This window comes from Lampris incognitus, chromosome 5, assembly GCF_029633865.1.
Source record: "Lampris incognitus isolate fLamInc1 chromosome 5, fLamInc1.hap2, whole genome shotgun sequence".
In the NCBI taxonomy this organism is placed as follows: Eukaryota; Metazoa; Chordata; class Actinopteri; order Lampriformes; family Lampridae; genus Lampris; species Lampris incognitus.
Window position 1 is genome coordinate 6,871,451 of NC_079215.1, and position 15,708 is coordinate 6,887,158.

At 44.9% G+C, this 15,708-nt stretch overlaps 1 protein-coding gene across 1 annotated transcript in view; it reads right to left on the reverse strand.

Annotated features, from left to right (window-relative positions):
• Positions 1-6,019: 6,019 nt before the first annotated feature.
• LOC130112746 (GTP-binding protein 1-like) overlaps positions 6,020-15,708 on the reverse strand; it is a 45,764-nt gene continuing 36,075 nt past the window's right edge. The window contains exons 13-14 of the mRNA XM_056280226.1: positions 15,344-15,490; positions 6,020-6,656 (exon numbers count right to left, since the gene is read on the reverse strand). Coding sequence (XP_056136201.1) covers positions 6,543-6,656; positions 15,344-15,490 — 261 coding nt within the window. The 3' untranslated portion in view covers positions 6,020-6,542. The remainder of the gene's footprint in view (positions 6,657-15,343; positions 15,491-15,708) is intronic.

Sequence of the window (15,708 nt, forward strand, 5' to 3'; positions counted from 1 at the left end):
AACACAAACTGGCACCCCTCGGGTTAAATTTGTAGCTTATATTCACTCAGCTCTTCGGCACAACTATGCTTTTTGTACAAACATACACACAAAATGTGTCTTCAAAAATAAAATCATAAAATCATGCACTGTACGTTCATAAAAATAAAAAAAATAAAAAAATGAAGGGGGGGGGGGGGGGGGGAGTCAAATTTCATGTCCATCACAAAAATTTGAAAATCGGTGAACACATTTGCCCTCACATCAGCTTAAAGAGGATGCAGCTCACAGTCTGAACAGGAGGGGGGTAAACTGGTTTGGTAAAATACCCATTAGGAGAACAATGGGGGCACAAAGCGATGGGGACCACCGACGACACCGGAAAACCACTTGAAAAACTGCGCACGGTGCACAACTCAAGATTCACGAGCCGACCTCGACAACTTATAATGCCCCTTTTCCACTGCGTGGTACCGGCTCAACTCCGCTCGACTCTATTGGACTCTACTCGCTTTACTTTCTGGGATGTGGTTTTCCACTGCAGATAGCGTCCCCTCATGGTGGAGCCCTGCTGGTCATGTGTGGGCGTGTTGACTAGTTTTTGCTCCCTTCTCTACCAGCGCCCCACACCAGTGTTTTATTTTCCAAAAAAATCAACAAGACCAACTCTAAATGTGTGCGTCACATCAACAATATTAGTGTAACTAAGATTCGCTGACGACAAATTATTTTTTTACACGGACAGATTATCAACTATAATACAAGTTTCATCACACTTGCTTTGGCATTTCCTGTTATAAACAGCTGTTCGGTCTCTCTCTGACCAATCAGTGGTGAGATTTTATTTTTATCTAAATATACATAATTTTTATTTATATTTTATTTATATTTAAACGTAAATATTTTTAATTATTTCTTTATTGTATAAGATTTTATTTATATTTAAATAAATATACATTTTATTTATATTTATTTTTTTGTAAATATATTTTATTGATTTTCCAATGTTTTATCCCACAAGAATTACAAAACATGTATAACGTCAAATCAGCTGCTCATCCCCAGATACAAAGTATTATTCATCACTCTTTTATTTTTACTTATATTTTATTTATATTTAAATATTTTTATTTATTTCTTTGTTTCTTTATTTTGTAAGATTTTATTTACATTTAAATCAATATAAATATAAACATATTTATTTATATTTTATTTAATTTATTTATAGTGGTATTTTCATGTCACCTTTCAGTATCGGCTCAGCTCACTCGGAACCTCGACGGAGGTGGTACCGAAGAAAGTACCTGGTGCCAGGTACTATCCCAAACTTTTGCCCAATGGAAAACCAAAAGAAAGCGAGTAGAGTCGGGTCGAGCCGGTACCATGCAGTGGAAAAGGGGCATTAGTGTCTTCGGTATTGCTGTCACATTATATTCAACCAGTTTCACACACACACGTCATCATCGGTGACGTGATGGTTCATCTGGGTGTATTTCTTTACAATATGACGTCATGACTTGTGAGGCGTTGGGCTGTATTTACCAGCGCTGCACGATTCATCTAATCGCAGTCGTGACGTCAGCCTGTGCAACTATAATTATGCAACCGCCAAAGGCTGCGATTTCATTCAATAACAAAATGTGCGCATGTGCTAACGTCTGTTTGAGTGCGGTCTGCATATCTACGCCCTTAATTAAGAGACGACCAATCAGTCTCTGTTTAGGCAGGGAAGCGTGTGCAGTCTACGGTCATGTGACCATCCGGTGTGCTGCGTGCAGACCAGAAAGAAGGAAAAAATGGATACCAACGACAACGAGCAGGTTGACGCTGGTGAACTGGGGGCCAAAAAAAAAAAAAATCTTAAAATTAAAGTTGCTACATGTCGCGGCAACGCGACAAATTTGTATTATTTGTCTGTGTATAAATTTGTCTATTATATCGCAATCGCAATATTACCCACAATAATCGCAATATGAGGCGACACGGTGGCGCAGTGGTTAGCGCGGTCGCCTCACAGCAAGAAGGTCCTGGGTTCGAGCCCCGGGGTAGTCCAACCTTGGGGGTCGTCCCGGGTCGTCCTCTGTGTGGTGTTTGCATGTTGTCCCCGTGTCTGCATGAGTTTCCAAAGACATGTAGGTCAGGTGAATACTAAATTGTGCCTAGGTGATGTGTCAGCCCTGTGTTGGACTGGCGGCCTGTCCAGGGTGTCTCCCCGCCTGCCACTAATGGCTGCTGGGATAGGCTCCAGCATCCTGCAACCCCGATTGGGCTAAGCGGCTTGGATAATGGATGGATGGATAATCGCAATATGACTTTTTCACCGAATCGTGCAGCACTGCTATTTACTACCTCAACGGGTTCGGACCACTGGCATCCACAGCACCGTTGTTCACCGTTCTATGGTTGAGGTAATCCAGCTACCAGAAAAAAACTGAAAAACTGCAGCGTTCCAAGTGTGGGTCCCCTCAGTGGGACAGAGGGCAACACTGCAAAATAACCGGCCCATCAGGGTGTACGATGGGCGACGCCGTCCAAACGGAAAAGCTGCAGTTACCTTCCGTTTCCTCAAACGCTTCCTCATCGGCTGAGGTTTCAGCTGCACCGAATTGGGTTAACAATTAGAGAAGCTTTTTTTTCCCCTCTTCAGTATTTGACCTTTGCAATTCAATCACACATGTAGCAGAGGCCTCTTCTGGGTATTTGGCAGTGTTTTTATCAATACGACGATGCAAAAGTGCTGCCAAGTTGATTATAGCGACCACACTGGAATGGCATCAAACGTATTTCTGATTTGCTGACTGAGCTTTGTTTGCCAGCAGTGTCAGAGTGCCGGTATTTTACATCGTGTGACAAGTGAAGCAGTTTCTCTGCACAGGAAAGAGAGTTTTTGGGGTCAACAATGGATTTCTCAGAGGATGGGTTAAGGCGTCGAGGGCAGATTGAGGTGTGACATGTTTTGACATTTGAATATGTACAAATAGTTTAGGATTAATTCCAGTTTGATGAAATTATTAAACTGGATTAATTCCCTCTTGAGGTTGAATTACTTATTAAGTCAGTTTGTCTAAACAGGAACACAGGTTTGTTTTCTTTTTTTTACTGAAGAGTGGAGTTTAAATGAAATTTAAAAAAGGGAAAACATTTATTCCAGGACTAAGTTTGGGAAATAAAGCATTAAATGGATGATTTTTTTTTTGTGCATTCATGTGCAAGGAGCTTTTCAAGGTCAGGTCAACAAGGTAGTGTATGTCTAGGGAAGAAACATGACAAAGCGGCCTCAGATTCAAACGGCTGATTTTGCCATTTTATCAATTCAATAGTTCCTATAACAATTTGGCAGCATGACCGAGTAGTCAATGCTATTACAACTGTTTAAAATTTTAGGACGGTCAAAGGGAAGTGTCTGTTTTCTCCCTTTGGTAAATGACCTTCAATAAACTGCTGTTTTGCCAGAATGGAGCGCTTTCGTGAATTAAGAAAAATTCACTATTTTCGCGGAGTACATACACCGATCAGCCAAAACATTAAAACCACTGACAGATAAGTGAATGAGATTGATTATCTCATTACAATGACATCTGTCAAAGGGTGGGATATATTAGGCAGCAAGTGAACAGTCAGTTCTTGAAGTGGATGTGTTGGAAGTTGGAAAAATGGGCAAGCGTCAGGATCTGAGTGACTTTGACAAGGGCCAGATTGTGATGGCTAGACGACTGGGTCAGAGCATCTCCAAAACGGCAGGTCTTGTGGGGTGTTCCTGGTATGCAGTGGTCTGTACCTACCAAAAGTGGTCCAAGGAAGGACAACCGGTAAATCGGCGACAGGGTCATGGGTGCCCAAGGCTCATTGAGGTGTGTGGGGAGGAAAGGCTAGCCCGTCTGGTCTGATCCCACAGAAGAGCTACTGGAGCTCAAACTGCTGAAAAAAATTCACGCTGGCTATGATAGACAGGCGTCAGAACATAGTGCATCACAGCTTGCCGTGTATGGGGTTGCGTAGCTGCAGACCGGTCAGAGTTCCCATGATCACCCCTGTCCACCGTTGAAAGAGCCTACAATGGGCACGTGAGCATCAGAACTGGACTAAGGAGCAGTGAAAGAAGGTGGTCTGATGAATCACATTTTCTTTTACATCATGTGGATGGCCAGGTGCGTGTGCGTCACCTGGGTAAGAGATGGTACCAGGATGCATTATGGGAAGAAAGCAAACCCAGCAGAGTCGGTGTGATTCTCTGGGCAATGGTCTGCTGGGAAACCTTGAGTCCTGGCATTCACGTGGATGTTACTTTGACATGTGCCAACTACCTAAACATTGTTGCAGATCAGGTACACCCATTCATGACAATGCTATTCCTTGATGGCAGCGGCCTCTTTCAGCAGGATAATGCACCCTGCAAAAATTGCTCAGGGATGGTCTGAGGGACATGACGAAGAGTTCAAGGTGTTGCCTTGGCCTCCAAATTCCCCAGATCTCTAGCCGATCGAGCATCTGTGGGATGTGCCGGAAAAACAAGTCGGATCCCTGGAGGCCCCACCTCACAACTTACAGGACTTACAGGATCTGCTGGTAACGTCTTGGTGCCAGATACCAGAGGACACCTTCAGAGGTCCATGCCATGACGGGTCAGAGCTGTTTGGGCGGCACAAGAGGGACCTACACCATATTAGGCAGGTGGTTTTAATGGTTTGGCTGATCGGCGCATAGTGTCGGTCACTTTTTGAGCAGTGGTTTCACATAATGTGGGAAGCTGACAATTTTCAACAGCCAGACTAAATATTTAGAAAAAGAAAACAGAAAAAGGTTAGTAGTAGTTGTTGACCAGTTCCTCGGGGCTCAAATTACTTAGTCGGTATTGGTACACTTGCTCTGTATTCTGTTTCAGGATGGGGCATGACAGTCCATGCTTAAAAACTGCAACTAAACAAGGCGCGCGTCGTGAGATCTTTTAAAATATCTGCACGAAATGTGGTTCAGATGGAGCTTTTCCCTCTGAATAAATAAAACGGGATTAACATACTTCTCTTTAACAGTCAATTTCTCTGCCTAGCAAGGCCGTGCCAAAAGGTCAACACTGATGCCTTTTTCCACAACATGGTACCGGCTCGACTCAACTCGACTTGCAGAGTGTCGTTTTCCATCACCTTAACAGTACCCCCTCAGTGTAGCTGGTCTGCACTGATTTTGGTACCTGCTCCAGTTTTTTGGAACCTCGACAAAGGTGGTACCAGAAAAGTGGTAACAGTGACCAAAATGCCGGTACTTTCCAGTAATGGAAAACAAAAAAGCCTAGTAGAGTTGAGCCAGTACCACGTAGTGGAAAAGGGGCATAACAACTCAAATAGAAGTGCTTACAGGTCGTTTGTCCTGCTCTGAATGCTGGTTGTTTTTAGGGGCAGTAATGCTTCACAAGGTTCAAGTCATGTCCCTTGACTGTCTTTCACTATGAATTTGGGTATCACAGCATTTAAACAGGCAAAGGGTTTCCAGTTTGTTTGCATTTTAAGGAAAATCTCCCTTCTGAATTAAACACACCGACAGTGAAACGACCCAAACTGCCTCAGGACAAAAAAATAATAAAATAGTGTTAGGCAGATGGGAGGAGTTGGACGAATCTAGAAAAGAGGAGGGTGAGCAACACGGGAGAAGAAAAAAAACAAACAAGGTTTAAAGGATGGGAAAGGGACTCAGCTCGAATGGTTTGGTTCTTTCAAAAGTGAAAAATAATCTTACGAGTAAATGCAGAATATGTTCTCATGAATCACAGAAAGGTGAATCAGTTCATCTGGACGCGTTTATTGAGAGAAATGTTTCATCACTCATCTAATGCCCCTTTTCCACTACATGGTACCGGCTCAGCTCGACTCGACGAGTGTCGTTTTCCATCACCGTAACAGTACCCCCCTCAGTGTAGCTGGTCTGCATTGATTTTGGTACCCGCTCCAGTTTTTTTGGAACCTCGACAAAGGTGCTACCAGAAAAGCGGTAACAGTTAACAAAATGCCGGTACTTTCCAGTAATGGAAAACGAAAAAAGGGCGACGGGAGTCGAGCCGGTACCATGTAGTGGAAAAGGGGCATTAGACGAGTAATGAAACTTTTGTCAATAAACGTTGTGTCCAGATGAACTGCTTCACCTTCCTGTGATTTCCTTACCTGCATTGTTGAGCATGCATCAAGACATTTCCTCATGAACTATCAACTGAAGGAAGTGAAATGATCTTTCTTCATCATACATACAAGGCTATGAATTATGGCAACCAAATGACTTGGCTTCAAGATAATCTTGTTTAAACTTAATTTTATCTTTGGCCGTCTGTAAGAAATTAGAACCAATAGAAAATATTTTTTTATACAATACGCAAGTATATTCAATTGTATGTAATTCACAAGTGTGAACAAATGCAAGTTTTACATCCAATTCCCAGTGCTGAGGTCAAGTCTTTTGTCACTCCGTTTCGAACGCGGTCAAAGGGCAATGTGTTGGCTCTCCTTTCCTGCAGCAGAGATGGGGGAGGGAGGCTGACAAAGAGGAGCAGCGGGTGGGATTTAGAAGGATGGTCCTTTTCAGGCATTGCCTGCTCCACCAGCAGGTGTAGTTGTGGAGGTGGTGGCAGTATTTGAGCCTTTCCCTCGGTGTCTTTGGCCTCCTCTCCTGCGTCCACCACCTCCCGACTTTGGCTGTAAACAGAGAAAAGGAAACTGCAATCAGAATCAGAACACTTTATTCATCCCCGAGGGCAAATCGGGTTCTATTACAGACACTCATGCTCTAGTAAGAAAAAACCAAAAACGAACAAGATAACAAGAAAATAGAAAAAATAGAAACAAGAACAAAATATATCAAAAGCATGGTGCACATAACACCCTATCTATACTGCACTACCGCAACACAAAACAAACGGTACAAACAAAACCCGGCAGGGTAAACACAAGTGGAAGGGCAGTCCAATGACCATTAACTCCGAGTGTCTGACAGTCTGAGGGAGGAGTTGTAAAGTTTGATGGCCACAGGCAGCAATGATCTCCCGTGGCCGTCTGCGGTGCATTTCGGCAGAATGAGTCTATTACTAAAAGTACTCCTGTGCCCAACCAGCACCTCATGGAGTGGGTGGGAGACATTGTCCACGATGGCACGTAATTTCAACAGCGTCCTCCTCTCAGAAACCACCGCCAGAGAATCCAGTTCCCCCCCTACAACATCACTGGCCTTGCGGATCAGTTTATTTAGCCTGTTTGCATCCGCTACCCTCAACCTGCTGCCCCAACACACAACAGCAAACAGGAGAGCACTGGCCACCACAGACTCACACCACATCCTGAGCATTGTCTGGCAGATTTTTAAGGACTTCAGCCTCCTCAGAAAGTAGAGACAGCTCTGTCCCTTTTTGTAGAAGGCATCAGTGTTCTTAGCCCAGTTCAGTTTATTGTCTATATACACCCCCAGGTACTTGTAGTATTCCACAGTGTCCACACTGATGCCCTGGATGGAGACAGGGGTCACTGGTGTCATGTCCCTCCTCAGATCAACAACCAGCACCTTTGTCTTAGTTACACTGAGCTGCAGATTGTTCTGCTCACACCACGTGACAAAGTTTCCCACCACAGCCCTGTACTCAGCCTCCTCACCCTTACTGATGCATCCGACTATAGCAGAGTCATCAGAGAACTTCTGAAGATGGCAAAACTCTGTGGTAGTTAAGGTCTGTGGTGTAGAGGGTGAAAAGGAAGGGAGACAGGACTGTCCCCTGTGGAGCCCCAGTGTTGCTGACCACTCTGTCTGACACAGTGTTGCAAGCGCACATACTGTGGTCTACCAGTAAGGAAGTCAAAAATCCAGGACACAAGGGGGCATCTACCTGCGTTGCTGTCTTGCTGTCAGCTTCTCACCCAGTAGAGCTGGCCGGATGGTGTTGAAGGCACTAGAAGTCAAAGAACATGACCCTCACAGTGCTTGCTGGCTTACCCAGGTGGGCATAGGCACGGTTAAGCAGGTAAATGATGGCATCCTCAACTCCCAGTCGGGGCTGGTAGGCGAACTGGAGGGGGTCTAAATGTTGCGTGACTGTGGGCCAAAGCTGCTTCAGGATGAGTCTTCCCAGGGTCTTCATAATGTGTGAGGTCAGTGCTACAAGGATGCAGTCCTTGGAGTCCCTGGGATGTGATGTTTTAGGCACAGGAACAAGGCAGGATGTCTTCCACAGAGACCAGGAGGACCAATGGAGACCAGGTCAGAGGATAGACTTCAGACTGTCAAGGCTTGTGCAATAATTATTCATGATCCCGTCACTGTGAAGGACGGGGTTGTAAAAATTCTGTCATAGACACATTTCTACACATCATATTTGTTTTCATGTTTATTAATTTTTTGTTGTTGTTGGATGTACTTACAAATGTAATGCCTAGGGTACAAGGGGACTTAGTAGAGCTGTGCTTAACAAAAAATCTTGAGTTATGGAAAGATTAAAATAAACAAGATTTTCATACTGGAACCTCGTGTGGGTTTCAGCTATATTGAATGTGCTTTGTAAAAGGGTAGTACTATTTTTTTTTTGTGGATTCCCCCCCCCCCCTTTTCTCCCCAATTGTACTTGGCCAATTACCCTGCTCTTCCGAGCCGTCCTGGTCATTGCTGCACCCCCTCTGCTGATCCGGGGAGGGCTGCAGACTACCACATGCCTCCTCCGATACATGTGGAGTCGCCAGCCGCTTCTTTTCACCTGACAGTGAGGAGTTTTACCAGGGGGACGTAGCATGTGGGAGGATCACGCTATTACCCCCAGTTCCCCCTCCCCCAACAGGCGCCCTGACCGACCAGAGGAGGCGCCAGTGCAGCGACCAGGACACATACCCATGTCTGGTTTCCCACCCACAGACACAGCCAATTGTGTCTGTAGGGACGCCCAACCAAGCTGGAGGTAACATGTTGATTCGAACCGGCAATCCCCGTGTTGGTAAGCAACAGAATAGACCACCACGCCACCCAGATGCCCCCTCTGCTAGTACTATTTAACAGACATCAAAATAACGGTCTACCACGTAGACAGACTAAGATTCAATGAGACGGTTACTTGTATACAATTTTTGAATCTTAAGTATTTTTTCCGTGTAATATTTGCTCTGTTCCACACAGGTTTATCTGCACCTTAATTGACAGAAATATAAGACAGATTTCTCAAAAAGCAAACAAAGCCAATTCCTTATAGTGATTCCATCAAAATGACTTTTAGATTATCCATCCATTTATTCATTCATTCATCTTCAGCCACTTATCCGGGGTAGGGTCATGGTGGCAGCAAGCTAAGTAGGGCACTCCAGACATCCCTCTCTCCAACAATGCCCTCCAGCTTCTCCTGGGAGATCCCAAGGTGTTCCCAGGCCAGATTGGACATGTAGTCCCTCCAGCGAGTTCTGGGTCTACCCCAGGGTCTCCTACCAGTTGGCTGTGCCCAATAAACCTCCAAAGGAAGCCGTCCAGGGGGGCATCCCAATCAGATGCCCGAACTACCTCAACTGGCTCCTTTCAACGCGAAGGAGCAGTGGCTCTACTCCAAGCTCCCCTCCAGATGTCCGAGCTCCTCACCCTAACTCTATGGCTGAGCCCAGACACCCTAACCCTACAGAGGAAACACATTTCAGCCGCTTGTATCCGCGAGCTCACCCTTTCGGTCACTACCCAAAGCTCATGACCATAGGTGAGCGTTGGAACGAATATTGACTGGTAAATTGAGAGCTTTGCCTTTCGGCTCAGCACCCTCTAACGGTCCAGTACAACGTCCACATTACTTCTGATGCTGCACCAATCCGCCTGTCAATCTCCCGCTCCATCCTACCCTCACTCCTGAACAAGACCCCGAGATACTTGAACTCCTTCACTTGAGGCAACAACTCATCTCCAACCCGGAGGGAGCAATCCACCATTTTCCAGTAGAGAACCATGACCTCAGACTTGGAGGTGCTGACTCCCATTCCGGCAATTTCACACTCAACTGCAAACCGCCCCTGTGCACACTGGAGGTCGCGTTCTGATGAAGCCAACAGAATCCACATAATCTGCGAAGAGCAGAGATGCAATTCTGAGGTTCCCAAAATGGACACACTCCTCACCTTGGCTTGAGAGCCTGTCCATGAATATCACAAACAGAATCGGAGACAAGAGACAGTCCGACACCCACTGAAAACGTTTGACTTTGTGCCGAGAATGTGGACACAGCTCTCATTTTGGTTATACAAGGACCAGATGGCTTGTAGCAACTGCCCCGGTACCCCATACTCCCGCAGTACCCCCCACAGAGTGCCCTGGGGTACACGGTCGTAAGTCTTCTCCAAGTCCACAAAACACATGTAGACTGGCTGGTCCCCCCATGCCGCCCCCCGCACTTCCGCAAAGGTAAAGAGTTGGTCCGTTGTTCCACAGCCAGGACGGAATCCGCATTGTTCCTCCTGGATCCGAGGTTCGACAATCAGTTGGAGCCTCCTTTCCAGCACCTGAGAGTAGACTTTCCCGGGGAGGCTGAGCAATGAGATGCCCTGATAATTGGAGCACATCCTCCGGTCCCTCTTTTTAAATATGGGAACCACCACCTCAGTCTGCCACTCCACAGGCACTGTCCCCGACCTCCACGTGACACTGAAGAGGTGTGTCAACCAAGACAGCCCAACAATGTCCAGAGCCTTCAGCATCTCAGGGCGAATCTCATTCACACCCGGCACCTTGCCACTGAGGAGACCCCTGCCAGTTATATGGGTGGGGCTTCCCCTGAGTCGTCAGACTCTACCGTCTCCACTGAGGACGTGTTAGCCGGGTTCAGGAGCTCCTCAAAGTGTTCTTTCCACCGCTCGACAACATCCTCAGTCTGGGTCAACAGTTCCCCTCCCCGGCTGAACACAGCCTGAGTCAAGCCCTGCTTCCCCTTCCTGAGTTGCTGGATGGTTTGCCAGAACTTCCTTGAGGCCAACCAAAAGTCCTCCTCCATAGCCTTGCTGAACTCCTCCCATACCCGAGTTTTTGCTTCCGCGACTGCTGAAGCGGCAGCACTTCTGGCCTCCTGGTACCGGTCTGCTGCTTCAGGAGACCCCTGGGCCAACAAAGTCCGAAAGGCCTCCTTCTTCAGTCTGACAGCTTCCCTCACCATCGGTGTCCACCAGCGGGTTCTTAGGTTGCTGCCTCGACAGGCACCGATGACCTTATGACCACAGCTCCTGCCTGCCGCATCTGCAATAGAGGCTTTGAACAAGGCCCAGTCAGACTCCATGTCCCCAGCCTCCCTCGGGATACAAGAGAACTTCTTCCGGAGGTGGGAGTTGAAGACCTCTCGAACAGGGGCCTCCGCCAGACATTCCCAGTTCACCCTCACTACACGTTTGGGTTTGCTAGGTCTGTCCGGCAGCCTTCCCCACCATCTGATCCAATTCACCACCAGGTGGTGATCAGTTGACAGTTCTGCTCCTCTCTTCACCCGAGTGTCCAAAAGATACGGCTGTAGATCTGATGATACGACCACAGAGTCTTTCATCGATCTTCCGCCTAAGGTGTTCTGGTACCAAGTACACTTATGAACTACCTTATGTTCGAACATAGTGTTTGTTCCATCCATTTAACGCTTTTAAAATTCACCGAATGAAAATTCGAGGTTAACGCAAACCCTAGGTCCCATAGGAGCAAAAGAGTACGACTAGAATGACAGAGCTCAAGATAGGTAAAGGAAAGAGGAGACTAGTCCAGTAGGTGGTAATACGTCATACATAGTGATGGTAAGTATTTTGACATGGGAGCTATCAAAAGAGTTGTCAGAAAAAAAGAAAAAGAAAAAAAGAATCAATCTTTGGACAGTTTGGTTTGCGGAATATGATGACAGGTCTGTGGTTATCAGGTTACTTTCCATGAATATGACTATGCATTATCTCTGAGGGGGCTTTGAAAAGCATCTTGAAAAGTTTAATGTGAAGAAAATAGTCAGACAGACAAACAAATTAACAGAAAAATGTAATAAAGAACTTGAGCCATTAGTTGACAACAGTGGCGGCTGGTGATAAAAAAATTGAGGGGGGGGCGCAATTTACCTTGGTGCAGCACACCTGACAGCTGCTCTAATGTCCACCCAGTCACAGAGTTATTAAGAAGGACAATGTAGCCTATAGATTTTATCAGGGTTCGCAGACGGTGGATGACTGACAGTCGAGACGAGGCGTCGTGGTGGGTGTGAACATAATTGACAGCCACGAGAATTGTCCAATCACATTAGATCAAAAAACATTAAAACAATACCATTTGGAACCAATATTTAATGGCTGCTGACAGGTACTCACGAACTGAAAACACTTTTATTTCATAATTATTTGCATTAAACAACTAAATTATATTCAACATGTTTAGGTAGCTTTTCATCTCTTGATATTTAAAGGGGGCGGCGCCCCAGCTCTCTGTACTGGCCAGCCGCCACTGGTTGACAAAGACCTAATATGCAAGGGGACTTTTTTTTTTTACCTCATTTTCTTTGTTGCCATCTTTACATAAGGCCTCCACCTCTGCCACTGTCTAACGCAGCATTACAAGAGGGAGTGGAAGGAAAGAGACAAAGCATGAGAGCAAGGTGAAAGAGAAGGTGATGGAGAAGGGCGTGTTAGCAAATAGAGAAAAACATAGAATGTAACAGGAGAAGACGATACGAGTCAGGGTTGGACGGTAAGGGAGGAGAGGACTAAATGAATGTCGGATGATGAAACGACAGATGTAGCCAGATGTGCAGGGGAGGCAAGGGATTTTATGTGCAGTGGAATGAGATAGTCCAAGGAAAGAGATGTTGGACGAGGGTCAACATGGGGTAAGTAATGGAACGAGGCAAAGGGATGAACGAAGGGTAGAAATTAGCTGATAAATGGAAGAAGAAAAGGAATACAGCTGCACTAAAACTGTTTAGACGTGCACACACATACAGACACACAAATACAAACGCACACACCGACAATTTACAACATTCGGAACAGGTTACCTCAAAAACCGATTACTTAAATCTTTCACCCCAAAAACAATTTAAATCTAATTTTCCGTTAATAACTTAAAGGGAAACAATCAGCATTTCAACATGACCTCTCTCCATCTGTAGTCGGGACAACACTCCATGAGCAATTATAAAATTCAGCGGCCTTCTTTCTGTGTGTCTCTGGAACACTGTTGGGACATCGCTGCCGGGCAACCCCTGAATGTTAAAACCTACTGTCTAATTTCCCAGCAGGCTGCATTGTATAAGAAAATGTGAATACAAACACTCTAAAAGGCTTTATAAATAATAACGCTACATTATACAGCATTTATAATGCACATACTGCACACTACATACATTATTACACATACATGTGTAATACATACATGAATGTGTAATACACATTACATATGTGTGTAGTGCTGTTATTCACGTTTTCTTATAGAATGCAGATGCTCAGCAAACCAGGAAGTAAATTTCAACATTCACGGGTTGTCTGCCAGTAGGGCTGAGTGACGACTGAATATTATCGCTCATAATTTTTAATTGTATTGGGATAAAATTTGGATATTGTCAAAATTAATGTGAAGAATTTATTGCCTAAAATTTCTAGCAAAATGTTGGAAATGTCTGAAGGAGTACGATTTGAAAATTAGTATTTGTTGGCTATTATACATTATATTACCAAACAGTTCAATGGGATGAATCTCATCTGGATTCTTAAAAACTGTATTTTTGTATATGTAAGCAAATCTCTTGATATATAGATTCATTCATTCATTCATCTCATCATCAGCTACTTCTCCGGGGTCGGGTTGCGGTGGCAGCAAGCTAAGTAGGGCACTCCAGACGTCCCTCTCCCCAGCAACGTCCTCCAGCTCCTACTGGCGGATCCCAAGGCATTCCCAGGCCAGATTGGACATGTAGTCCCTCCAGCGAGTTCTGGTTCTACCCCGGGGTCTCTTCCCAGTTCGACGTGCCCGGAAAACCTCCACAGGAAGGCGCCCAGGAGGCATCCTAATCAGATGCCCGAACCACCTTAACTGGCTCCTTTCGACGTGAAGGAGCAGTGGCTCTACTCCGAGCTCCCTCCGGATGTCTGAGCTCCTCAGCCTATCTCTAAGGCTGAGCCCAGACACCCTACGGAGGAAACTCATTTCACCCACTTATAACCATGATCTCACCCTTTCGGTCACTACCCAAAGCTCGTGACCATAGATGAGGGTTGAAACAAAGACTGACTGGTAAATTGAGAGCTTTGCCTTCCAGCTAAGCTCTCAATTTACCAGTCAATCTTCGTTCGTGATATATAGATATGGTGTAAAATTCTCTATGATTACTCTGATAATATTTTCCACATCAGCCAACACTTGCTGCTAATGATGTCACTGGTGGACACATTTCTACACAATTTCAGCAGTGTTTCAGACGCACAGGAGCCTGCTCAGTATTATGGCTGCTAATGCAGTGTTATCCTTACAGCACATATATATAGAGAGATTATGCTGAAAATCATGAATTCCCTTTAACACTAGAATGACCAGGACTTCACTCCTACCTAACCGCCCATGGTTTTTAAATTCTATATTCTGTTAAGATAAATATCCAGTTGAGATATTAATGCATTACATATGTTTGTATGTCTGTTATAAAACTAACTGACACCAAAATTAACATTTTAACAACTTTAATACTATTTCTCAAACAATTTAAAATGGCTGCTGTCCAACACCTGTAAATACTGCAACGCCTCGGTGGTAGTCATGGTGTGTCTGTAATGGCAGTTGTAACCAGACATGTTGGAAATAATCAAAAATCAAGTTTAGACTATTTCTCTGCACTGGAGGATGCTAGTGTGTTTCTAGGACAGAGCAACGAACTTCACGAGGGAAATGACGCCACCAACACACGTCATAAATAGTGACATGACGTGCAAATTACGTGTGGCCATTTTGACTGCTCATGGTCGTTTTAGGTCGCTCTTATCGTAATTTTTTTTATGCAATTGATCTAAAACTCATTTTATTGCAAATATATGCAATTTTATGAGCATGCAGGGAGCGGCAGGTCTGTATCTTTTTTTTTCACAAAGTTATTAAACATTGACAATCTAAAACAGTCAAAATGACCGCCTTGGTCGTTCTAGTGTTAAAGAAATAGCCTTACACACAAAAGATGCTATTGTACATGTTCAAGACTAACTTAGTTAAGTTTATTGGACAATTTCCAAGATGTAAATCACTTAGATGCAGTTCACAATATTTGATGAAAACCCCAAAAGTAATCATTTTCAATTCAGCCTTGACGCACAGACAAGCAATACATTTATAATCCTTACTACATTAACATAATTTAAAAAAAAAAAGACAGGGCTCATCTACTCACTGGTAGCTGTGCTGCTGTGGGACTTGCCGGCCGCAGTGATGATCCAGCCTCCTCATTTGCTGCTGTGCCTTCCTTCGAAGCTCTCTTCATGGCCTGCATCTTGGCCTGCTGAGCCTTGGCTGCCTGGGTGTTCACTGAGTGGAGAAGCTGAAACACAGATAGGAAAGATTAGCCATGTGAAGAGATTATTTCACTGAATGTTATACAATAACATTGGGCATTTGATGGACGCTTGTATCCAGATTATATTTCAGTAATAAGTACCTGTATTGGTACCGTGAGTTGCCCTACTGCAAAATGATTCTTTATTCCTATGCAGGTGCAGCGGACAAAAACATCAACAACCGTGTACATGTTGGATTTGG